At 46.3% G+C, this 25,745-nt stretch overlaps 1 protein-coding gene across 2 annotated transcripts in view; it reads right to left on the bottom strand.

Moving 5' to 3' along the window:
- Positions 1 to 25,745, bottom strand: part of ACOX3 (acyl-CoA oxidase 3, pristanoyl) — a 50,298-nt gene that overhangs the window by 22,241 nt on the left and 2,312 nt on the right. The window contains exons 2-11 of one of the 2 annotated variants that reach the window (XM_008578624.1): positions 21,561 to 21,718; positions 20,936 to 21,169; positions 20,043 to 20,117; positions 19,461 to 19,550; positions 17,390 to 17,533; positions 13,987 to 14,075; positions 9,687 to 9,783; positions 4,706 to 4,888; positions 2,859 to 2,981; positions 1,070 to 1,190 (exon numbers count right to left, since the gene is read on the bottom strand). In XM_008578624.1, coding sequence (XP_008576846.1) covers positions 1,070 to 1,190; positions 2,859 to 2,981; positions 4,706 to 4,888; positions 9,687 to 9,783; positions 13,987 to 14,075; positions 17,390 to 17,533; positions 19,461 to 19,550; positions 20,043 to 20,117; positions 20,936 to 21,169; positions 21,561 to 21,707 — 1,303 coding nt within the window. In that variant the 5' untranslated portion in view covers positions 21,708 to 21,718. The remainder of the gene's footprint in view (positions 1 to 1,069; positions 1,191 to 2,858; positions 2,982 to 4,705; positions 4,889 to 9,686; positions 9,784 to 13,986; positions 14,076 to 17,389; positions 17,534 to 19,460; positions 19,551 to 20,042; positions 20,118 to 20,935; positions 21,170 to 21,560; positions 21,719 to 25,745) is intronic. The other variant, XM_008578632.1, reaches the window with a different exon arrangement.

The raw sequence follows: 25,745 nt of genomic DNA, 5'->3' as shown, positions 1-25,745 counted from the left end.
TGTTTTTTTTTTTTTTTTTTTTTTTGTCTTTTGTCCTTTTTTCCGTGTCCGGCAACGGATCGCAACCCTCAGTGTTGCCCCCGTACCGGACCGGGACCGGCAACGGGATCGCAAGCCTCGGCGTTGCTCCCGCGCCTCGCTCAGCCAGTGAGCGGGAACCGGTCTGCATATGGGATCCGAACCCTCGGACGGGAGCGCCACCGCGCTTCCCAAGCGGCGCACTATCCAGTGCGCCACTGGGCCGGCCCTCAACAGCCAGTTTTTACCAGTCAATTATTTAAAATTAGCACAGGGAAGTTTTGCTGGTAAGCTGCAAATAATGATGATGATAATAATAATTCTAACAACAATAGCAGATAAAATATACTGTTCATGTGCTACATGTCACATACTGTGCTAACGCTCCATATGCATTGATTTGCAAACACCTCCATTGTGGTCATACTATTATTACCTCCATTTTAAAGATAAGGAAATTGAGGCACAGTTACAATGCTGGAGACAGAGCCAGGATTTGGTCCTGGGCTGGTGGTTGTACCCTTTCTTAAACAACAGTCAATGTCAACAAAAGTAACTCTTTTTTTTTCCTAAACTTAAGAATTTTCTGTCAGAATAAAATGTGGTGCTGGTTTACTACCAAGTCACTAACTAGAAAGTGACAAGTGACAAGTGATAACCTACTTTCTGCTCTGGTTTTTAGTGGACTCATTCAAACAGTTTCTCCACACTTCATCATTGTGCCAAAATTTTGACAGAGAAACATCAGGCATCAGAAAGCAGTGGGATCTGTCTAGGGCAGGGGTTGGCAAACTTGTTCTGTAAAGGGCCAGAGGGTAAATATTTTAGGCTTTGCAAGCCACATGGTCTCTGTTGTGACTACTCAGTTCCACTGCTGCACTACAGAAACAGCCAGAGAAAATGTGTGAATGAATGGGCATAGCTGTGTTCCAATTAAGACTTTATTTACAAAAACAAGTGGTGGGCTGGATTTGGCCCACAGCCGCAGTGTGCCATCCCCTGGTCTAGAGTCAAACGGCAGGAGACTGCCCCACATTTCTCCAAAACCTACTGGCCAGGTAGCCGTGTCCTCCACACGCCTCCCGGCACTCCTGGATTCCTTGCTGGGCGGTCCACGAGGCCAGGGGCTTGCCAGCCGATGCCAGGGCATGGATTTCACGTCCGAGCTCTGCCTTTGGGTGAAGGAATCCGACAAGAACAGGTGAAAAGAGAATTCCCACACGAAAGGTCAGGGGCCAGGTTCAGCACCAGCATCTAAGGACTATGGCCCCTCCAGTCTAATCCAAGATACCCAACGATTACAGAATAAGAAAACGCAGTTCTAATTTTTTTTTTACAAAAAGGGACATATCCAAGGGGATACTCTGTGGTACCCTCAGACAATTTAACAGCAATGAAAACAAATGGGCCACAGCTCTATAGAGTAAATCAATCTCAGGCAGCCAGCATGGATCACAGAAACAGCCATCAAAGAATATGCACCGTGACTCGCTCTGCAGGAAGTTCACAATGTGGAAGTGAACGATATGCTGCTGAAGGTTGCAGTCATTTGTGGCGATACTACAAAGCAAGGCAAGGGAATGAGAATCAGTACTGGAGACGGTGCTTCCCTCTAACGAGAGAGGGAGGGCTGGGATCAGCCAGTTCACAGAAGTTGTGAGAGGCGACAGTCCTCTGCCTGGGTGCTCACCTCACCTTCCCTTGAGCCTTACACACGTTTTATAACTATTCTTTCGCTCCTACTTGATATCTAATAAAAACAATTAGAAGAAAGAGACACACACACTTGCTAAACACAAGGACCCATTTTACCGTGTTTTTAACTTCAAATAAGGGGCTGCATTTTGGTCCTACTGTGCTTGGGTAGAACTGCTGAGTTTCAGAAGAACAAAGCATGATTGCGCCTTGCATCGTTATTAGCAGGAGAACAGTGCAGACGCCAGCTGGCAGAGGCTACAGAGACTCAGGCCCAGGGAAAGACACGCTTAACCCTTCATCTCTCAGAAACGCTCCCTCAGTGGACCTCGTTAGACCTCTGTCGTAGCCTGTAATGGATCCTGTCAGTCATTCCTACGTCATCCGGGCCTCTGGACTCCTGAATGTTTATGAGAATATCCCAAACCAGGCTAATTTGACATGCGCTTTTTAGGATGTTGTACATAACCCCAATCTGTCTAATCTGTTTTCTTTTTTTTTTTTTTTTTAAAAGATGACCAGTAAGGGGATCTTAACCCTTGACTTGGTGTTGTCAGCACCACGCTCAGCCAATGAGCGAACCGGCCATCCCTATATGGGATCCGAACCTGTGGCCTTGGCGTTATCAGCACCGCACTCTCCCGAGTGAGCCACGGGCCGGCCCCTGTTTTCTTTTGATTCACGTTTTACTCCCACTCAGGGGGCAGCACGAGGGGGTTATGGAAAATCAACCCATAAACCATCTACAAAGAAATTAGAAACAGACTTTGGTCTGTGGAGTGGTGGATCTCAGAGGACTTGCACGCTCATTTCTGGCACAAAGCCTTGACTGTCAACTCAAATCCCGTCAGCGGGACTCAGACCTTTGTACAGTTGTTTATGAAAGAATCAGAACCATGAAATCTACTGATGGGCTGGTAATGTGGATTTTGCAAAACCGTCCTGTTCTCAGAGGGAGAACAACGGCTGGGCTCACAGACTGGAATTAGGAGTCATGTCAGCACATCCTTGAGAAACGGGAACATGGCCACATGCCCAAACCCTTCTGATCACTGTGCGAGTCAAGAGCGCCAGGGGTGGGGAGAGCCCAAGGGATGGGTGAAATTTAAACAAAATGCTGTGGGACAAAGTGAATGACATCTCACCTGTCTGGCACCATGGCCTCCCCCAAGAAGGCCCTGCTGAAGCTCCACCAGGTCCAGGAAGAGTGTTTTGGAGAAGTGGTCTAAGGCGTAGGCAGCCGCCAGATAAGGAAGCAAGCGCCACTGCTGGAATGAACAAGACACCTGCGTGAACACATCCCTGCGGTGACATGAGAGTGAGGAGGAGGAGGAATGGTGTCCAGGCCATGCGTTCCATGCATGCTCAAGATCCTCCATGCATCTTCCGGCATGGTGGGAACCTTCACCCTGATGTGCTGTCCCATCATGACTTTCACCCGCTGCCCAGATGGACGAGCTCAGCGCAGCTCCCTGAACATCCTCCTCCACAGCTGTCCCATCCAAGCAGTCACAGGAACAGACTGCAAACAAAAACAATGACCTGATGGGCCGACTCTGCCCGGCTCACGACTGACTGGTAGACAGCACGCAGTTCCCGGGCCCATAAGGGACAGGCAAGCAGCCCTGAGCCAGATGGGGAAACTGAGGTGCACATAGAGCTAGGAGCTCCTCAGAGAGCAGGGAACGTGTCTTTTTCTCCTTTGCATACCCAGCAGCTGGCATGGGACAGGGCACATAGATTGTTGGACAGACGGGTGGGCTGTGGAGGGGATAAGCCTGAAAAGAACCTGGGGAACCATGCACCAACACGTCCAACATTACTGAGTGCTGAGTGTGAGACGCTGTGCCAGCTGCTTTCATGTACTGACCTATGCAGTCCCTACAACCCCCCTAGGAAGAAGTCCAATTTACAAACAAGAAAATCAGAGCACAGACAGGTTAAGAACATTCTCCAAGGGCACAGAGCCAGTCGGGGTGGACCTAGAGTTCTGAGCCTGAGCATTGTGGCTCCAGTGGGCTCTCTTAACCAAAGAGCTACCCTAGGCGCCCAGAGCAGAGAGATGCACTGTGACCACACAGAACACAGGAACGGTGGGGGACCTGGTGGGGAGGGTGCTTCACAGGTATAAACCAGGACACTTTCTCCCTATGTACTTACTTATTAAAACAGGTTCACAGCCATAGTAAAAGAAATGTTCAAAGGAACAACTGCGATTCTGTTACAACTTGCACAAACTTTTTTCACTCTAACGTGTCTTTGTTTATGTACAGCTTGGCCCCAAATCGGGGCCAGACTTAACACCTGAACAGCAACTGGAGTCTCCTATCTGATCCTCAGCTCCCCATCTGTGAACCAGGAATAATAATGCCAACCCACCTGTCTGCGAAGACCAAACACGTAGCATGGACAGAAGGGCTCGACCACACAAAAGCACTACAGGAACATCTGCTGTGATAACAATGTATCCCCTTTCTGTGCAGTAATGCTCATGCGTTTCTGTGTTGCTGTTGGGCTGCATCCTGGCCACATCCATGGCTGCCCAACTCTGAGAACAGCATCCCTCCTGCTGTCCTAAGTGCCATTACAATGAACAGGGCTGCACACTCAGCTGCTGCTTCTTAAAAATGATTTCCTTGGAATCATTTCTTAGCGATGGGATGAATGAGTCAGAGAACATACCTTGGACATGCAACACCACCACCTGCCAAAGCCTGGACCTGTACCTGTGGCAGGTGTACACACCTGCCTCTCCAGAGCCTCACCAGATTTGCTTCTGTCCATTTTCCTTAGTTTGGCTACTTCATATATACTCTTTTTAAATTAAAAACCTTTTTTTCTCTCTGCCTGAGATGCTGCACTCCTGCTAACTGTCCTGTTAATTGCCTTAAGAGCTTTGATCAACTCCCAGTAACCAAACTGCAACTATCTAAAAGAACTATATTTGCACTATAATAAAAAGGAAATGAAATAATACTTGAAAAACCTGTACCTGCATTTGATACTCAAGCACCGGTATCTCCTCCTTGTCAGTGGGTCCAAACTGGCGCCGAGTCGCTGAGAAACGCAGCGCTATGGATACGGCCAGTTTTAAGTTAACGATGGACATGCCAATGATGGAGACCCGCCCAATGGACAAGCTGCTCAGAGACGCTCCAAAGCGCTGCCTGGCATCCTAGGGAAGACAAGGAGAGGATGAGCACAGCCAGAGCACCAGGACTGCCTCAGAGGAAGGGGCATCAAGACGAAGGCACATGCCTTTACTCATTCAGTGTGGCCAGGTGCCACCTGCCCAGGCCCAGCCCCAGACACACAGACCTCCAGGTACAACACAGTGCGGCAGGGCTAAGCTGAAGGCAGGTACAGGTGTCATTAGTGAATCGTGGATGGGATCGGTGGGCACCCAGAGGAGGGGACACCCAACCATCCAAGGAAGGGGTGCTCCAAGCAAAGGGAATGGCAGGACATAGACAGCACCATGCAAGAGAGCACCCTCTTTGGGGACCTGCAAACTGGCCTCCTGGAGGTGCCCAGGCCCTGCCTGTAACCTTGGCACGAACCAGAAACTGCTTGTACCATCAGGTGGGGAAGTCTGAGGACTAAGATTTCATTTGCGGCTCCAACACTCTATTGATAAAATGCATTCCCTTTAAAATTCAACACTCATTCATGACAAAGACCCTCTATAAGTTAGGTATAGACGGAAAGTATCTCAACATAATTAAAGCCATTTATGATAAGCCCACTGCAAATATCATCCTGAATGGGGAAAAGCTGAAAGCTTTTCCATTAAGAACAGGAACCAGACAAGGATGCCCACTCTCACCACTCCTATTCAACATAGTGTTGGAAGTACTAGCCAGAGCAATCAGAGAAGAGAAAGAAATAAAGGGCATCCAGATTGGAAAAGATGAAGTCAAACTGTCCCTGTTTGCAGATGACATGATCCTATATATCGAACAGCCTAAAGCCTCTACAAAAAAACTCTTGGAGGTGATAAATGAGTTCAGCACAGTAGCAGGATACAAAATCAACACACAAAAATCAGTAGCATTTCTATTCTCCAATAGTGAACATGCAGAAAGAGAAATCAAGAAAGCCTGCCCATTTACAATAGCCACCAAAAAAATAAAATACTTAGGAATTGAGTTAACCAAGGATGTGAAAAATCTCTATAACGAGAACTACAAACCACTCCTGAGAGAAATTAGAGAGGATACAAGATTGGAAAGGATGAAGTCAAACTGTCCCTGTTTGCAGATGACATGATCCTATATATCCAACAGTCTAAAGCCTCTACAAAGAAAGTATTGGAGGTGATAAATGAGTTCAGCACAGTAGCAGGATACAAAATCAACACACAAAAATCAGTAGCATTTCTATTCTCCAATAGTGAACATGCAGAAAGAGAAATCAAGAAAGCCTGCCCATTTACAATAGCCACCAAAAAGATAAAATACTTAGGAATTGAGTTAACCAAGGAAGTGAAGAATCTCTATAATGAGAACTACAAACCACTCCTGAGAGAAATTAGAGAGGATACATGAAGATGGAAAAATATCCCATGCTCTTGGATTGGAAGAATCAACATAGTGAAAATGGCCATACTACCCAAAGTGATCTACAAATTCAATGCAATCCCCATCAAAATTCCAATGACATTTTTCCAAGAAATGGAAAGAACTATACAGACATTTGTATGGAATAATAAAAGACCACGCATAGCCAAAGCAACACTGAGCAAAAAAAATAAAGCTGGAGAAATAACATTACCTGACTTTAAATTATACTACAAAGCTATAATAACCAAAACAGCATGGTACTGGAATACGTAATAACTTCGTATAGCATACATTATACGAAGTTATACGAACTCTGATCTAAGGCACTAGAGAGACAGCATAGTCCCTCCTCTCAGTGATATTTCTAGTAGGGAATTTACAAAGATAATCTGGAAGCCAGTTGCTCTCATTTATTCTGGCTCAGGGTTTAGTAAAAGACAGATCTGGCTTCCTGCCTTGCTCCTGTTTTGCATTTCTTTTTTCCCCCAGTACTACTATTGTTGTAGAAAATAGTCTTGGGACCACCTATGAATACCCAGAAAATTCCTAAGGAAATCTTCGAAAATGTCCCACTTCTCCCAGCAAGTCGTACAGCCAGAGCATTAGCAATAAAAAGCAATAGTAAACCTATCTTCCTGATGTAAGTAATAATTCTTAATCTGGGCATTCTTTTTCTAATAGTTGACCTTCTAGGGTATTCAGCACCTTCCCAAATTGTGAGCTCTTGATATTTACCTCAGTATCACAGTATCGTGTTCCCTGTGTAAGCTAATATATTGTCTGCTTTGGGTTTTCAGGGAGCACAGCTGCTTCCGGTCAGCAGTAATAAAGTAATCCCTACACCCAATTATGTGACCAAACAATTAGCACCAGCCTGTGTACTCAATAAATTGTTGTTTGGTTGCTGGCTCTATTCAGAAGTTGAGAATGGTAATTACAGTAGCAGCATATTTCAGCTAGTGATACAACAGGCAAGATGAGTAAGGCATTTGTTTAGAGCAGCTGGTTCTTTGGATGGACAGAAACCCAGCTGGAGTAGTTCTGAGTGACTGAGCATTAGTACGGTTATGTAGTGTTCTGGCACACAGTCATCTCTGCTTTGGGAAGATTTCAGTGGGTCATTACCAGTTAAGAACTTGGAACAGGAAACTAGAATGTAAAGAAGATACTTTGAGTGAAGAAAGTGATTTTAAAAACAAATAAATATTCCGTTTATACCAATCATGTCTTAAGGTTACTTTGGCACACTCAGCTTTTCACAGTGTATAAGCAAAACTAATTGTAAGTTAGTTAGTAGTAAAATTTATGAAATTAAAATACATTTTATTTTACTCTGGCTATAAATAATAGACTGTATTGACTTTTATTTTTAATCAAGTAGGAGCAAAAACCAAGTTGGAATTTGTGCAATGTGTATTCTTAAATATGAAAAGAGAATTTGAAAAAAGAGCGTTGGCATACCCCAGTGGTACCTCTAACTCTGCTCTCAAGATAGCCTTTTGTGACACGGTATGCTGCCCAGAGGAGTGAGAAAGTGAAACAAGCAAGGCACAGAAAGAGCAATCCCACATGCTCCCACTTATAGGTGGGAGCTAAAAATAAATAAATAAATTCACACACACACACACACACACACACACAAAATCCGGGTTGGGGGGGAAGAAGACTTAACAACTACAACTCCTTGAAGTTGATACAACAAACAAACAGAAAGGACACTGTTGGGTGGGAGCAGGGGAGATGGAGGAGGGAGGGAGGTTTCGGTAATGGGCCACAATAATCAACCTCATTGTATATCGACAAAATAAAATAAAATAAAATGACATGCTCATGGAAAAAATATAATAATAATAAAAAAATAAAATAAAATACATTCCCTTTATCCTCATTCCCCTGTGAAATCCTGTCCCTATCAAAGGTGGCCATTCTCAGGGGTTTGCTAGACATCTTTCGTTCTCTGTGTTCCTTCGTGCGCATCTAGTTTTCACCTTCTGTTCTGTCCCTCACCGCAGGCACCACCATTTCCACAGCGGCTTGTCTCTACGGTCCGTCACTGATGCTGTGCGAACATCTAATCCACAAGTCTTACCCAACTGTCTGACCATCCTCACCTCCCATACCTCTAGCTGCTCCTCCCAGGTTCGTTTCTTTTATTATTCAAGACTTTCTTCCAAAACACTGGTATGTGCATAGCAGCCTTCCAAAACTGGGGATGCCTAGAACAGTCACCACGCCCGCACACAGGGATGACAGCTTTGTTGGATTTAATAATGTATGTTTGGGGCTGGCTGGTTAGCTCGGTTGTTTAGAGGTGATGCTGACAACACCAAGGTCCAGCCACCAAAAAGAAAAATATTAATTAAAAATACATGTTTCAAGTTATTTTTCCTCAGTGGTGTAAAATATTATTCACTGTGTTCTTGTGTTCAGTGCTGTGCTTGTGAAATCTGAAGTTAAAGTGATTTTTATGCCACTGGACTCAGATCTGGAAAATTTCATAATTTTCTCTTTGAAATTCTTAAATTTCTCTAGTGCGTCCGGGTATATGAGCTTTTCCTGATTTTCCCTCTCTGGTACTCCTGGGTCCCTCCAGTTGAAGGTCTTCCTCCTTTAACACAGAGACACTACTCTCCGTTGTTTTCTACACTGTCTCTTCCTCACTTTCTTTAGTACTTTTCTGCCTTCCGAGGGCCACGTCCAGTCTCTAGCTTGTCCTCCTGTGATGTTCACTCCCTCTGCGGTGTCCTTTCCTTCAGTTATTGCACTTGTACGTTAGTTAATTCCTTTTGCATGGACATGAACACGTTTTAAGTGCCTTCTTGTTTCACGTTGCTCATTTCTCCCCTTTCCTCCTTACATGTATTTGTGGCACTCATTTTAAGTACCTGCTCTCTGCTGCAGTCAGGTGACCTACGTTGTCTGGGGAGCATTCTTCCCAAGGGCACATCCTTGGACACAACCATCCTGGCTGTAAGTTCATGACTGTTGAGTTCACCTAGGCCATCTCTGCCAGGGCCACACCATCATCTCCCCAATACCCTCTGTGAATTGAAGGGGGAGTGAGTCCTGGACACCAGAGAACCCTGTTTGTCATTCCCATTTGTGGACAGTTCACCAGGTGACCCCTCCCTTTCAAGCCCTTAGGGAAACAGCACCAAAAGGGGGCAGTATCCTCACTGGAACCCTGAGGGCAGGTGGTTGCCCATGGGCAGCTAGCCAGCTGCATCAGTTCTCAGGCCCAGCCCCTGGACAACAGCACCGAGGATGTGGCTGACCCAAGAGTCCCCTTCCTAGTCGGGGGCATTGGAACCCGACCCAAGAGAGAGGGGTGCCACAGCCAAGCCCGCTCGTGTGGCAAGGAAGGTGTCTAGGATGCCCTGCACACAAACATCCCTGCCAGAAATGCCATACCTTAAAAGGGGTGACGTAGGTGCCCTCGGGGGTGACATCTCCAGTTCGGTTCAGGAGGTTCTGGCGAGGAATTCGAACCTTGTGGAACATGGCGAATCTGAGCAGGAGAAGTGCAGGGCTTCCGTTAAACAGAGATTTCTGCCCTGGGCTTTTCTCCCCTCCCCCCAGGGCAGCTTAAAAGGTGACATAATCCCCAAAGACAAAGAAAATAGCAGCGAGCACACAACTGGACATGGAAGTTTGACAAATTTTTTCCATCCAAAAAATAGGTTAGAAATAAAAGAGGTGCATGTGTGGTGGGTCATATGTGACATGAGGTTGGCCATATGTGGACGATTATTGAAGTCAAGTTCCCCATTTCCACTGGCCACAACGTGCACTCCTTAAGGACATGCTGGGGAGAATGGCCTTGGCAGGGCTGAGTGTTCACTGTCGTGTCAACAGAAAAGACGGGAGCTGTGTTGCTAAGGACTGGAATCTCTGACTCCCATACCTCCATCTCAAACCACAATCTACAACATGATGTGGTAAAAGCAGAAAACTAAGGTTTTCAAACATTCAAGTCAGACAAGAAACCTGAGTTATGATATAGTGCTCCAAAGGTCAGCAAATTCGTCTCTTTTGAACAGCAGAGAATAGGATTATATACACATCATTATGGATCATTACGTATTAATAATCAAAGATATTTTTTATGGTTGTCAAGTCAGGATACCTTACTTCACAACAGTCTAGTGAGCAAGGTTATACAAAGTTACAAATGTTACATAAACTGTGCAAAAATAAAAACCCTTAAAAATATCAATATATCTGGGCCGGCCCGTGGCTCACTTGGGAGAGTGCGGTGCTGATAACACCAAGGCCACGGGTTCGGATCCCATATAGGGATGGCGGGTTCGCTCACTGGGAGAGCGTGGTGCTGACAACACCAAGTCAAGGGTTAAGATCCCCTTACCGGTCATCTTTAAAAAAAAAATAATAATAATAAATAAATAAAATAAAAATAAAAATATCAATATATCAATAGTTCCTATAGTAACTTATCTGATTACTAAGATCACTTGCAATGCCACAGAGAAGATTCTTTTACCAAACCACGGAGGCATCATTTGTTAAGAACAGCCACATGAGCTGGCGAAAGAGGAACCCCTGCCAGAAAAGGGAAGGGGCTCTGCCTCCACTGCATCTGCTCTTCCTTTAATCCCAGCTTGTGGATGGCACCCCCGGTCACCCATCCTGAGTCACCTCTGCCCTGTGCTGCATCTTGACTCAGTCTCCCCCTCCCCTTCCCCACCCAGCCCTCATCTATTTTCATCTGATTTACATCAACGATTACCTTACTGACTGCTTCCAGACTCCACCTCTTCGGCTCGCCCTCCACACGGGAGCAGAGGTCTTCCCAAACTGCCATGGGAATGGCCATGCCCTGCCTGAGACTGTTCAACCCTCACAACTATGGAATCTAAACCCTGCAGGAAAACACGAGTGTCCCCCTCCTGTCCTCCGCCCACTCCTCCAACAGCTGCTCCCCTGCAGCCTGCAGCTGGGTCCCCTCTGCTTCTGATGCTATAAACTGGCCAGGCTCTGTCCTGGCCTCCACCACCCTGCATCTTCACTATTAACACCCAGGCGGTCCTCGGAGTGCTGCTCAGCTGCCACCTCCTCTGGGAGGCCCCTCACAATTCTCCACCCCACCCTGAATGGGTACAAGGTGGACCCACCCCAAGGCACTGCTAGAGAGTGATCCTGTTCTGTGGCAACAACTCAACTGTCAGTGTCCCTCAATGAGCCAGCTCCTTGTCAGGAGTTTCCTGGGGCTTATTCACCTTTTTATAATGGGGCCGCAGTGCCTGGAACCTGCTAGACGCTCTAAGTGGTGTGGAATGAATAAAGAGAGAGGGGTGCTGGTGCGATCCACAAAACCCCAAGTGCCAGGGACAGCCTTGAGGGAGGGTCAGAGCAGCACCTTCCCGCACCCCCAGGGAATGGCAAAGACCCTGGGCTGCGTGGAGGGCAGGATTGGAGGAGGCCCCTTCCCAGATTCCTCCAGAATGTCCAGGAGGTCTGGCAAGTGAGGAATTCTAGGCCAGGCCCCCATGGCATCCAGGCAAGGGGCCAACCTCGGTGGGTCACCCCCTCTCATCAGCTGCAGATGAGTTCCTCAGTAGTGCCCTAAACACGGAGTGTTCAGAGCCTGGCTGACCAGAATACGCTGCCTCCTGGGCATCTGTGCAGGCTGCACGTTTGCCACCGAGGGGGCGGCTTTGTCCACGCAGGCTACACGTGCAGCATATCCACTTTTTAAGAAAACCTGGCCTTGGTACCAATGCCCCTGTGTACCCCAGCTTGTTACTTGAAAGCCAAGGAATACTTTTCCAAGTATAATTCTGTAAACAGAAAGTGCCGTTTTTAAGGGGTGGAAAATCTTCACCCCTTCTTGTCAAACAGAAATGGAACAAATACAAATACATGTATACTTGCAAAAGTATTCACTTGAGGGCCGGCCCGTGGCTCACTCGGGAGAGTGCGGTGCTGATAACACCAAGGCCCCGGGTTCGGATCGGTCATTTTTTTTTTTAAAAAAAAAGATGACCGGTAAGGGGATCTTAACCCTTGACTTGGTGTTGTCAGCACCACGCTCAGCCAGTGAGGGTCATTTTTTTTTTTAAAAAAAAAGATGACCGGTAAGGGGATCTTAACCCTTGACTTGGTGTTGTCAGCACCACGCTCAGCCAGTGAGGGTCATTTTTTTTTTTAAAAAAAAAGATGACCGGTAAGGGGATCTTAACCCTTGACTTGGTGTTGTCAGCACCACGCTCAGCCAGTGAGGGTCATTTTTTTTTTTAAAAAAAAAGATGACCGGTAAGGGGATCTTAACCCTTGACTTGGTGTTGTCAGCACCACGCTCAGCCAGTGAGGGTCATTTTTTTTTTTAAAAAAAAAAAAAGTATTCACTTGAGTTTAACTGAAAACAGAATTTCAAATAGTCTCTTTTGATCACTTCTGTACCACAAAAGCTATTCCAGAAACAGTAAGATGGTGGCCAGCCTGAAAGCCACAATTCATGTCCAGTGGGCAAGGGGCGTATGTGCACAGCACAAGGCATGTCTGTGTCTGGCGTGGGGTGTGTGTCATGGGGCATGTGTGGCATAGAAGGCGTGTGTGGCATGGAAGGTGCATGTGTGTGGCATGGGATGCGTGTCGCGGGGCGTGTGTGGCATGGGACAAGTGTGTGGTGTACAGGGTGTGGAAGGTGTGGGGGGCGGGCTGTGCAGCACAGAAGGTTCTACTGCTGCAGCTTGCAGGCGCTGGGCCCTGCTCCCAGGCTCTGCGCCTCCTACTCCAAGTCCCAGCCATTCCCTTCCTCCATGGCCACCAGCAACCCAGCCCCACCTGGAGCAGACCACCTCACCTTGTGGGACTTCCAGCCACTTCCAGCCGGACCCCCAAGGCCCAGAGGCTGTGTCTCCCTCTGAGCCAGTGCATGAAAAAGTACCTATGGCCCACCTAAGGGTCTGGCTGAAAATATAGCTTGAAAAGATCTTTATTATTTAGCTTTCAGAACTATTTGGCTAAAATCAATCCACACAATTTATGTTTGCCTCCAAGTTGTAGTCAGTAACCCACATAACTTGGAAATTTTTGTGAGGTGACAAAATCTATTCTACGAAATGTTACCACTTTTTCGAAATAAATGATCTCAAAATTAGGAGAAAAAAACAAAACACTAAATGATAATACTGACATTTGAATGAGATGGAGGACTCAGACAGGATCTGAGCAGAGAAGCCCTGTTGGGCCGGGGCACGGTCCTCGCACCATCAGAGCCCAGAACCACGGCGCCCTCTGCTGGGCATGCCTCCTCACCCGTGCCCAGAGCCCTCTTTCTCCAACAGACCAAACCATGTCACTTGCTTGAGTAGGTTCTGCAGGGCTTCGCTGCTGCCCTGGGGACAAGAGGTCAGAACAGTGAACCTCCACACATGTCACACAGGCACTGTCCACATCAGGGCCTCCCACACACCCCGAGAAAGCACTGATGCAAGGGAGTTTACAGCCCGAGGGGCGGCCCTCTCCTCCCTGCCAGCTCCAGTACTGACTAGAGGGTTCCCTGTGTAAGTCAGTGAGTGAGATGTTCAGAATTCTGCATAGTCAGTGAACAGCACTGATGGTCTGGTGAGACCAGACATGAGCAGCAACACAGCCTGGAACCTGGTAGAAGTCTCAGTGCAGAGCAGTTCCAAGTGAGGACCCCACAGAGGAGGGCACTGCCGCCGTCAAGCTCAACACAAGCACTCACCCATTATCCAAGCCGTTCTGCCCAAGCTTCTTCCCTATGTCACCAACCATCACCCCTGGCATGGCAAGAAGGGTCTTTGGGTCCCGAATCTGTACAGCGCCACAGAAAGCAAAAAATGCCAACTGTAATGACTGCAGGAAAATCAGTGTGTTCAAAAGCCTCAGTGGCTGAGCCATGGGCTCACTGTGGGTAGCTGTGGGTTAAATTCTGTCCAGAAATGATATGTCCAAGTCCTAACCCCAGGATCTAGGAACATGACCTTATATGGAAATAGAATCTTTGCAAATGCAATTTATTTAAGGATCTTCAGATGAGATTATCCTGGATTACCCAAGTGGGCCCCAAATCCAATGACAGTGTCCTGTAAGAAGAGAAGAGAGGACATGGGCAAGAAGAGGAACCATGTGAAGACAGAGGCAAAGACTGGAGTGCTGTGGCCACAAAACACGGAAGGCCTGGGGCCACCAGCAGCCTTCAGAGGGAGTGCAGCCCCGCAGATGGCTTGACTTCAGACCTCCAGCCTTCAGAACTGAGAGAGAGTACTTTTCAGTCGTTTTAAGCCCCCAGCTCATGGTGCTTTGTTATGGCAGCCACAGGATGCAAATCCAGGAGCCAACTAGTACCTGCTGCCTAGGGGATATTGGGAATTCATATTCACATTTTATATATAGGACTTTCTGCTGGATTTTAATAAAATGACAAAGTGGCTGTGCACACATGTACTGTGGAAGAAACAGCCACTATTATTTTGGTAAATCTCTACTCCCCAAAATGAGTTTCCAATAAATATATTTGTCTAAAAAAATACCCACAGATATATACAATCAACTACGTTCCAATTAAAAAAAAAAATACAGACCTAGCTATCTGACAGTCCCTTGCTATGGGAGCTCTATGGAAAGAGCATGGAGTTTCATTCCTGTTTATCTTCAAAGCAGAGATTCCCAACCAAGGGGAAGGATCCACCACTTTGGGCAATGTCTGGAAATATTTTAGGTTGTCGTAACTAAGGGGCATGACTGGCATCCACTGAATGGAGGCCAGGGAAGCTGCTAAACATGCCGGAGTGCACAGAACAGCCCATAGCAGAGAATTATCCAGCCCAAAATGTCAACAGTGCTGAGGTGGAGAAGCACTCCTTTAAAGAAATACTGAATTTATACTACATGGAATTTAGCTATTTGTATAAATTTGTAACTTTTGTTTATTTCCATAAAACAACAATCTAACTTAAATGAACTTCAAAATAAAGATATTTAAAAATTTTTAAAGGGGCTAAAACCCAAATATAAAGCATCTTTTCCTTTTTCTAAAGATTCAGACACAAAATTTTAAAAACCTTTTGAAATAAATACCATAAATAGGTTTTTAAAAAGTAGAGATGAAGGAGAGACACACATACAAAAAAAGCTAGTAATTTTCAAGTATTCAAACATAAAAATACTGCTAATACAAGTTTTCGGTTCATCTAGAAATAAATGATAATGCAGTAATTATAAATATCATTATGCCTCTTGAATTAAAAAAAGAATCCTAAAGTCAAAAGCAGAAATAGTTACTGTTATGCTTACCTCAAAAATACTTAATTTTGCCAATTTAGACATAACATTGCCCACGATATTTAGATTGATGATCTGACATGACACAACAAGCCTGCAAAAGATTACAGCTCCCTCCGGATTATCGGCTAGGGATCCGGAGCGTGTGTCCCAAGTCTAAACACTCTTGCGATTCCCTGTCTCTATCTCTCTTTCTCCAGTAGACTGTCCCTTCCAGGAGGGCAGGACTCATGGTGTCTTGAGTGCTGTGCCTAGTCCACACCAGGCACACAGTAGTGCTTTGTCAAATGGAGGGACAACAGAATCCTATTGACTATTTTCAGCCTCAGTCATAAGAGTCTAAAACATCGCAGCTCTGTGGTCTAGAGCTCAGACACACTAAAAGAAGCTGAATTCTAATCCAGGCAATTTCCTTAAGAAGTTCACCCCAGGTACAAATCTATACACACAGAAACAAGTGTTGACAAGGATGTGGAGAAATTGGACCCTCGGACATTGCTAGTGGGAATGTAAGACGGTGCAGCCGCTGTGGAAAACACTGGGCGGCCCCTCAAAAGGTTAAACACAGAACTACCATATGGTCCCGCAATTCCACTCCTGGGTACATAGCCAAAAGGACTGAAAATAGGTACTCAAAAAGATACCTGTTCACGAATGTTCACAGCAGCACTACCCACACCAGCCAAAAGGTGAAAACAATCCAAATGTCCATCAGTGGACCGATGGATAAACAAATTGTGATCTATCCATCCAGTGTAGTAACACTAAGTCATAAAAAGGAATGAAGTACTGATTCATGCTACAGCATGGATGAACTGTGAAATCATTACTCTAAATGACAGACACTGGACACCACAGGTCACATATTGCCTGATTCCTTTTATATGAAAAGTCCAGAAAAACCAAATCCACAGAAACAAAAAGTAGATTAGTGGCTGCCAGGGGCTGTGGGAGCAGGAACAGGGAGTGACTGCTGTGTGGGAGCAGGGTGTCTTTCTAGAGAGCTGAAAGCATCTGGAACTAGACAGAGGTGGTGGTTTCTCTACATTTTGAATGCACTAAAGGCCACTGAGCTGCTCACTTCTAAGTGGCTCACAGCACAATGATGTAAGTTTCAGCTCAATTAGAGAAAAGGCCACAGTGGTTTCTTCTCACATGAGAGCCCTTCCCCGCCCTGCCCCCCCAACACCAGAAAAGTCTTACAGAATAAAAATGTCAGATTGAAGTGGCAGAGGAGCTTAACTCAGTATCAAGTCAGCCAAGACAGGAAGGTCCTGGACAAGTTTCTGGAAGCTCTGGGTTCAAGACACAGCAGTCCCACAGCGGGGCAAGAGGCCCGAGCCGAGTCCTGGCCCAGCCTCCCCATCGGCCGCAGCCTCCCATTTGTGGGGCCTACATCAGGGGTCCTCAAGCCAGGCTTCACATCAGAACTCCTGAAGCCCTCCTCAGACCTCCTGAATAGGAACCTTGGGAGGGTGGAGCCAGGAAGTCCAGGTTTGTGACAAGTGTCTGAGGCGACGCAGACACAGCCACTGGGAGGACAGGGAGATTCTCAACCAGGTGTCTTGGAAGGCCTGCCAGCTCGTGAAGCCACAGGGCTGGTCAGGCTCTGTCAACTGTGGCACTGTGACACTGTGTGCTGGATAATTCTTTCTTGGGGAGGGGCTGTCCTGCACAGTGCAGGACGTTGAGCAGTACCCCTGGTCTCCACCCACTAGATGCTGGGAGCATCCCCCCACCCCTAGATGTGACAAAAGTGGTTCCAGACATCGCCAAATGCCCCCTGGGGTAAAAACTGCCCTCACTGGGCACACGCTCCAGCCGACCGCACATGGGCACCCTACCTGCACGACAAAGGAGTGCAGCCCGTGACGCTGGCCCCCGGGCGTGTGCAGCTGAGCAAACACCACAGCGTGGGTAGCTGTCTTGCCCATGTTGCCAACCCAGAATTTGGCAGCTTCGAAATCGGGGGAGTGTATGATGAATTCCTGCACAAGTAAAAAAGAAGTTAAAGTTACAATCAGCAACTGAAACACACGTAGAATTGCTTTTCCTTTTCAATAGATTCAATTTTCTATGTTCAAAATCTTTCAGGCCAGGGTCAAAATTGACTGAACATTCTATTTCCCATATGGCACAGGCAGACCTTATTTTTTAAACACAGCATATTCCCGGGTCTTACGACTTAAAGAACCTTCCTACAGAAAATGATGACCAACATTTCAAACAATAAAACATACTCAAAACATTCGGTAGGCTGGCAAACGCCCCAGATAGTATTCACCCTCACATCGCCTCAGAGAGGCCGTCCCTGTCCACACGCTTTCACTGGAATCCACCACATCCCTGACTGACTTCAAATTAACGATAGACCAGTTTTCTTGTGCTCTGTCTCACCCGCTTACAAGCTCCATGAATGAGGGCTGTACCCCAAATGCCTGGAGCAAAAGGTGGACACTCGGAGCGTTGGAGTGCATGAATGAATGAGCAAATGGACACGTCCCCAAGGAACACAGCGGGTGCTCAGTGAGGCAGGAGAGAGAAGACGGGGGACAGGAGAATGGTGCGGAGTTGGGGCTCTTGTGCCCACCTTAGGGATGTCCACCAGAGCCTATGAGTAAGGTGGGGGGGTGAAAGGATGTGGACACTCAAGGTTGATTGAACTGCTTGTGGAAGCGGGTCGGCAGCTGCACAAGATGAGCGTCTGCGGGTGGAGAGACAGCAAGCTGCTATGCAGAGCTCTAGGCCACCTCAGTGTGTGCTGACTGTCAGGCCTCCATACTCAGCTGTCCGGGGGCTGCAGCAGATAAGTTCTGATCTGGTTTGCATCTTCCTGCAGGGTGAGAGGCTGCAAAACCATGTACCCGGGGAGAATTTCCTTCTATAACCCAGCAGCAACTGTGATTATATAAACTGCATATGCACTGAACAACTATCTCACAGATGATGACACTTCACTGAAGAAAAGGTGGGGGTGGAGGGAGCATGGGTGGCCAGTGTGCCTTCTGTTCTCTTCTCTGAGGGGCCACTGGTTCTTCACCCATCCAGCGAGAGTGGGGGCTGTCCAGCCTCAGCTAGGCCTCCCCTGCCCACTCTTCAGAGCGTAGTCAGCAGCTCTGATCCCTCCACTGCTCCCTGTCCCCTGCAGATGCAGGTGTGTGGGCTCGGAGCACCACCCCCAGCTCACTCCCTCAGGCCTTGCACTGCCACGAAATCCATGCGCATCTTCAGAGAGGCCACTCCAGCTTCAGTGGTCTCAGCCTGTCACCTCGGCAGCTGCCCTCCCTGTGCCCCATCACTATATCCTCACCCCAGAGGGCTTCCGGACACTCAGCACACCACACAGTTCCTTGTTCCTGTCTGTGTCTCCCCTAGCACACAACTTCCACAATGGCAGAGCCTCATCGGCTGTGCTCACCGCTGTCTGCCCAGCCTCTGGAGGCTGTGCCTGGCATACAGTAGGTGCTCACTGGATGCACCAGTCAGGGGCCAATGGTGCAGGTGCCACAGAGAAGTCAAGAAATGGTGAGGACCAGAGGAGAGCATGGTGGGCAGGAACAGAGAGGACAACCCGCCCCTGAGAGCCTGGCACTGGTAGGGCAGGCAAGGGGCAGCCAGAGAGGGAGGGCACTGCCTCACGCGGCTCACTTTTATAAAGCACAAGCAATTGCAACCATCTACCGATCCAACACCAACAGCTGCCCAAGAAACAAAGCAACAAAGTCTACAAAATGATGGCTTCCTCACCACATTCAAATGACATGCAAATCCACACCACTTTTACCCTAGATGACTCTCAGCATGTATTTTATAACCACACATGTATAAGGATGGGTGTTTTGATTTAACTACTTTTTTATTCAGGACAATTTCATATGCTCTGAACCCAGAGACCAATGGGAAGATGAAACCTACCTCGGTAGTGGGATCGTAGTGAGCGGTCGTTCGAATGGCCTTGGCATTACTCCCATGACTTACTTCGGTCAGAGCAAAACATCCAAAAATCTAAATGTTGAAGCACACTCGATGTAAGGCAAGAAGAATTCCTTGTGCACATTCCTGGAGGGTCCCACTACCATCTTTCTTTTAAGGACTAAATCACAGATTGAGGCCCCTAAATCTCAATTTACCTATTTAACCAACTAGTGATCTGACTGAATCACTCTGTCCTGTGGGTGCCACACCTTCCCAGCTTGTGAGGACAGCCAGGTAAACTGAGCTGGCAGCAGCCTCTCTCAGTCACCAAGTGGCAAGCCCTGCTCCAGCCAGTGAAGGAAAATGAAGGGCTTTGGCTTGGACAGACAAAGCTAAATTCATTCAGTGCTAGGAATTCAACATACCCTGTTTGGTGAAGAATAATGTTAACTGTTTGATAAGAAGCCTAAGAACACCATTAAATAAGATGAGCATAACTCCTATGGGGACCCTCTTTCACAAATCGGTAAGGAGAACAGGTAAGAGAGCTGGGCTCACAAGACACCACGAACCTGAACTTACTTCCATATTGAAGATCTTCTGAATATATTTGAAATGTCTTTCCGAACCAGAGCTGTAAATTGCTGATCCAAATGTCTGAAAATATAACATCACCATATAAGCAGATGGAAGAAGAGCACTGTTATTCTGAATGTCACAATTGATGATGCACTTGAACGTCCAGCCCGTGTGGTTCCTCACACCATGCCATCTCATGGAGAAGGAAGACAAAGCTCCCAGAGGCTAACCCACAGTGCTAGCATCCTAGGCCCTGGGGCACCCTGGCACTCAGCTTCCCTGAGGCCTTCAGTTCATAGATTGGTAAGACCCGAGTCCTGGGCCATGCGGTTTACCTAGGTTGCACATAATCATCTCGGACTTAAGATGCCTAAAAGAAATCCTGAAGTTCTGAGAGCAGCACGGAGACAGGAAAGGAGGGCTGGGGGATAGGGTGGGTGAGTAGCTGAGGACGGAATGTGGGAGCTCACCATTCCATCCAACAGCACATGCATGGATAAGGGCCACCTGCCTTCCCCAAGTTCACCTCCGAAAGCACAGGTTTCTCCCTCTGACCTACTTTCCCTTTCTCATTTGAGTTTCTTCTTTCGTTTTTTGTATAAAGCAAAAAAAAAAAAGCCAAAAGAAAATGTCCCAAAGCTGCTCTTCTTGTGGGACTTTATGTTTTGCCACACTGTGTTTTATTTGAGGACGTACAAATGCAAATTTGCACATACAGCTGAAAGAACTGGACTTCTTTCTAAACCTTGCGTGCTGCATTTATTTATTTTACATAAACAAGTCTTTGAAGTTTTACGCTCTTGGGCTCCTGCTCAGCCCTGGGACAGAGCCATCTCAACAGCGAGCAGTGAAGCGTGAAGGCATACATCCTCCACTTCGCTGTGCCGTATACTCACCAACATGTGCAGGAAGTATTTGGCAGCCAGGGACCAGTCATACATTCCCAGGCAGTCAATCAGCACTGACACTTTCAGGGGGCTCTTGAGCATTTCTTCTGCGGTGAGGAAATCATACTCAAAGATCCGCTTGCATCGAAGGAAGTTCAGCTCACGGTACTTCTCCATGGACAGGTCGGCTCCATGGGAACGGGCAAAGAGAGGGTCATTCTCCAAAGCTGTGAAGACGGCTTTCTGAAAACACAGGAGACAGGAGTGCAGATGCGGAGGCAGAGAACAGAATTTCCTATGTTCTTCCATATACAGTTGTTCTCAGCCACTGGGCTCCACGGGACATACCATCTGACCGAGTAACACCCAGACAGAGATGAGCATCACCCCAACTGAAAGAGCAGGGGCGTGAGGCTTAGGAAGCTCAAACAGTCATGTCTTTCCCTGTACTCCTCATTGATCCCTGAGGCCCTTCCTGGGGGCGCAAACAGGACAAAGCCCATGCTGGCCCACGATGGGCCTACTCCTACAAAGATGAGCTATAAGCTCCATCTCTGCCAGTGAACTAGGACACTGCCCGGACTTCACTGGGGACCAGTAAGACAAACGCTGCACACTCCTCCCTCCATCTCACCTTGAAGCGGAGCACATCCTCGCCCTCCAGGAACAGCAGCAGCTCCTTCCAGCTGAAGGACGCTCTTACGCGGTAGGCCTGGAGGGGCCCTCTGGGGAAGTCTGGCAGCAGAACGTCATCGCTGCCTCCCAAAGTGGGTGCCATCATTTGACATCAACCTACACAAAATATACAACCTGAATCAGTGTGTTTTGTTCTATCAATTCATGCCACCCACAAACAACTGCATAACCCACAAGGTGCTACAAATAAGAGAAAAATGAACTCTAACTCCAAAGCGACAGCAAGAGAGTCACAACATGAATAGCCAGTAGCCACTTTCCCCAAAGAGGAGGCAGATGAACTCTCCTTGTTTTCACCCTGAACAAAAGACGACAAGGAGACTGAAGAGAGGCCAGAAAAGTCCTGCGGCCAGACCTGTGATGTGCCAAGGTAAACAGGCGGTGGCAAAACCAGGGCCACTGGGGGAAGAATCCCGAGGTTTTGTTTCCTGTTGCCACAGCCTTGCCTGAGAACAGCTCAGCCTCTTGGGTCACCCAGGCCACCCAGACCCAGCCCTCAAGGCTCATGAACCTTGGGGACAGGGAACTTCCCTCTAACGTTCAGCCAGGGCTGGCCGTCCACTCTGGCCACACACAACAGTATCTAATGTCCCTGTCCATCCAGACACAGAAATCCACAACAGAGCCTTCAGTCACGGGCTTTTGTCCTGGTCTCTACTCGAAATACAGACATCTGGATTCCCACTAACAAAGCAGGCTTCCTCCAACCCAGCACTCACAATCAAGGAATTGTTCTGGAATTTTCTGAATAGACTGGGTTCTTTGCTACAGTGCCTTGGCTACTCAATGCACTGGACAGGAGTGGCTTGTGAATGCAGACCTAGAGGAACACAGGAAAGCTGAGACCCAGGTGTGGAACACCTCCCCCTCCTACCCACTTAACTCTTTAAGGCCCAGGGCAACTTTTAAATCCTTTTAGCCAAATGTTGAAATAGCCCAGGCTGTTGGACTCAGTGTGATTGGTCAACACTGCTGGTATCGTGTTTCCACAGGAAAGGGGAGGATGGGAAGAGGTGTGTCAGAGCACCTTTTCAGGTACCAGGGACCCTGCCCTCTACAGACCTCCCAATAATTGAGAGCCAAAAACCACTGTCCCTACTGAAAGATGGAAAGATTAAAGTTTGGCGAGGCTAACTGTCTTGGAAACCCCCTCAGCAGAGAAGCTGGGAGAAGGGATTTGAACCCAGCAATGTCTGACCCCAAAGTCATGTTCTTCAAGTGCTACCTTTAAACACTGGAAAAAGAAGCCCAAACCAAACCTAACGCAAACAGAAGGAAGAAAACAATAAAATATAAGAGCAAAAATTAATGAAATGGAAAAGACAATAAAGAAAAAATCAACAAAAATAAAAACTGGTTCTCTGAAAAGACTAATATTGACAAACTTTTAGCTAGACCAACCAAGTAAAAAAGAGAAAAAACAAAAAATTCCTAATCAGGAATCAAAGAGGGGATATTACTACTAACTTTAAAAAATGAAAAGGATTATAAGGGAGTGTTATGAACCATGTTATGCCAACAAATTAGATAATTAGGTGAAAAGAACAAATTCCTAGAAAGATACAATCTATCAAAACTGATTCATGGGCAACAGAAAATCTGAAAAAATCAATAATAATTAAAGAGATTGAACTAGTATCAAGAAACTACCCACAAAGAAAAACCAGAGGGTTTTAATTGTGTATCATGCCAAACATTTAAAGAAGAATACCAATTATTCACAAACTCTTCCAAAAAGCAGGAGAGAACAATTCCCAACGCATTCTGTTGGCCAGAATTACCTTGATACCAAAACCATAGAAGTCACAAAATAAGAAAACTACAGACTGACATCTCTTGTGATATAGATGCAAAAATCTTCAACCAAATTTTGCAAACCAAATCTGGAAACATTTAAAAAAAGATTATATATCATGACCAAGTGGGTTTTATCCTGGGAATGCATGGTGGTTCAACATTTGACAATTAACGTAACATATTACACCAACAGAAAAAAAGACAAAAAAAAAAAACAAAACAACAACCCCAAAAAACCATGATCATGTCAACAGATGCAGAAAAAACATAGGACAAAATCCAACACCCTTTCATGATTAAAAGCTCTTAATAAACTAGGAAAAGAAGATATTTTAGTCTGTTTTGTGTTGCTATGACAGAAATACATGAAACTGGGTAATTTATAAGGAAAAGAGGTTTATTTCACTTTCGATTCTGGGACAGCTGCATGTGGCACAGGCCTCAGGCTGCTTCTATTCATGGCAAAAGGCAGGGAAGGCAGCCAGCGGGTACAAGCAGATCACACAGCAAGAGGAAGCACGACAGAGAGAGAGAAGGCACCAGGGTCTTTTTAAACAACCAGCTCTTACGGAAACTAATAGGGCGAGAACTCACTCATTAATCTCCACTCCCCCAGGGAGAGCACTAATCCATTCATGAAGGATCTGCCCCCATGACTCAATCAGTTTCCAACACTGCCACACTGGGGATCAAATTTCCACATGAGTTTTGGAGGAGACAACACATCCAAACTCCATCAGAATGGGCCGGCCCGGTGGCGCACTGCTACAGTGTGCCGCTTGGGAGTGTGGCGGCGCTCCCGCCGAGGGTTTGGATCCCACATACAGACCGGTTCCTGCTCACTGGCTGAGCAAGGTGCGGGCGCAGCACCGAGGTTTGCAATCCCATTGCCGGTCCCGGTCCGGTACGGGCACGACACTGAGGGTTGCGATCCGTTGCCGGACACGAAAAAAGACAAAAAGGAAAAAAAAAAACAAAAACAAACTCCATCAGAAGGGAACTTCATCACCCTGATAAAGGGCATCTACAAAAACCATAGTGATCATCATATCTAAATGTAAAAGACTGAATATCTTTCCCCTTAGATCAGGAAGAAGACAAGGATGTCCACTCTACCTCTTCTATTCAACACTATGCTAGAGGTTCTAGCCAGTGCAATTAGGCAAGAAAAAGAAATAAAAGACATCCAGATTGGAAAACTATTTCTATTTGCAGATGACATGATCTTGTATACAGAAAATCCTAAAGAATCCACTGAAAAAATATTAAAACTAATAACCAGTTCACAATGTACAAGATCGATATACAAAACTCAATTGTATTTCTATATACTAGCAATGAAAAATTCAAAAATGAAATTAAGAAAACAATTCCATTTACAACATTATCAAAAATGTTCAGAAACAGGGCTTGGCTGGTTAGCACCATAAAATTCAACAAGTGTAAAACTAATACTCTGAAAACTAAAAAAAAAAAAAAAATTTTTTAAGATCTTAAGATCGAAATAAATAAAAAGACTTCTATATTCACAAATCAAAAGACTTAATATTACTGAAATAGCAACACTCTCCAACTGATCTACAGATTCAGTATAATCCCAATCACAATCCTACCTGGCTTTTTTTGCAGAAATTGAAAAACTGATTCTAAAATTCATATGAAAATGTAAGGAACCCACAATAGAAAAAATATTGAAAGAGAACAATCTGGAAGTCACACTTCCTCATTTCAAAACTCACTACAAAGTTACGGTAATCAAGACACTGTGATACTGGCATAAGGGCAGACAAATTTAGATCAATGCAATATAGTCGAGAGTACAGCAATAAACCTTCACACATATACTTCAGTTACTTTTTGACAAAGGTGCCAAGATAATGCAATGGAGAAAGAACAGTCTTTTCAACACATGGTGTTGGGGCAACTGGATATCCACATGCAAATGAACGAAGTCGAACTGCTTCCACACACATACACAAAAATTAATTCAAAATGAATCACAGACCTAAATGTAAAAGCTAATTCTATAAACTCTTAGAAAAAAAATACAGGAGTAAATCTTTATAGTCTTAGGATAAGCAAAGCCTCCTAGACAGAACACCAAAAGAACAAACAATGAAAGAAAAAGTAGACAAATTGTTTCATCAAAATTAAAACTTTTGGGCCGGCCCGGTGGCGCACTGGATAGTGCGCCGCTTGGGAAGCACGGCGGCGCTCCCGCCCGAGGGTTCGGATCCCACATACAGACCGGTTCCCGCTCACTGGCTGAGCGAGGCGCGGGCGCAGCACCGAGGGTTGCGATCCGTTGCCAGACATGACAAAAAAA

The sequence above is a fragment of the Galeopterus variegatus genome, unplaced genomic scaffold (genome assembly GCF_000696425.1).
Source record: "Galeopterus variegatus unplaced genomic scaffold, G_variegatus-3.0.2 Scaffold76, whole genome shotgun sequence".
Classification (NCBI taxonomy): domain Eukaryota; kingdom Metazoa; phylum Chordata; class Mammalia; order Dermoptera; family Cynocephalidae; genus Galeopterus; species Galeopterus variegatus.
This window is presented reverse-complemented; position numbering and strand designations above follow the sequence as displayed.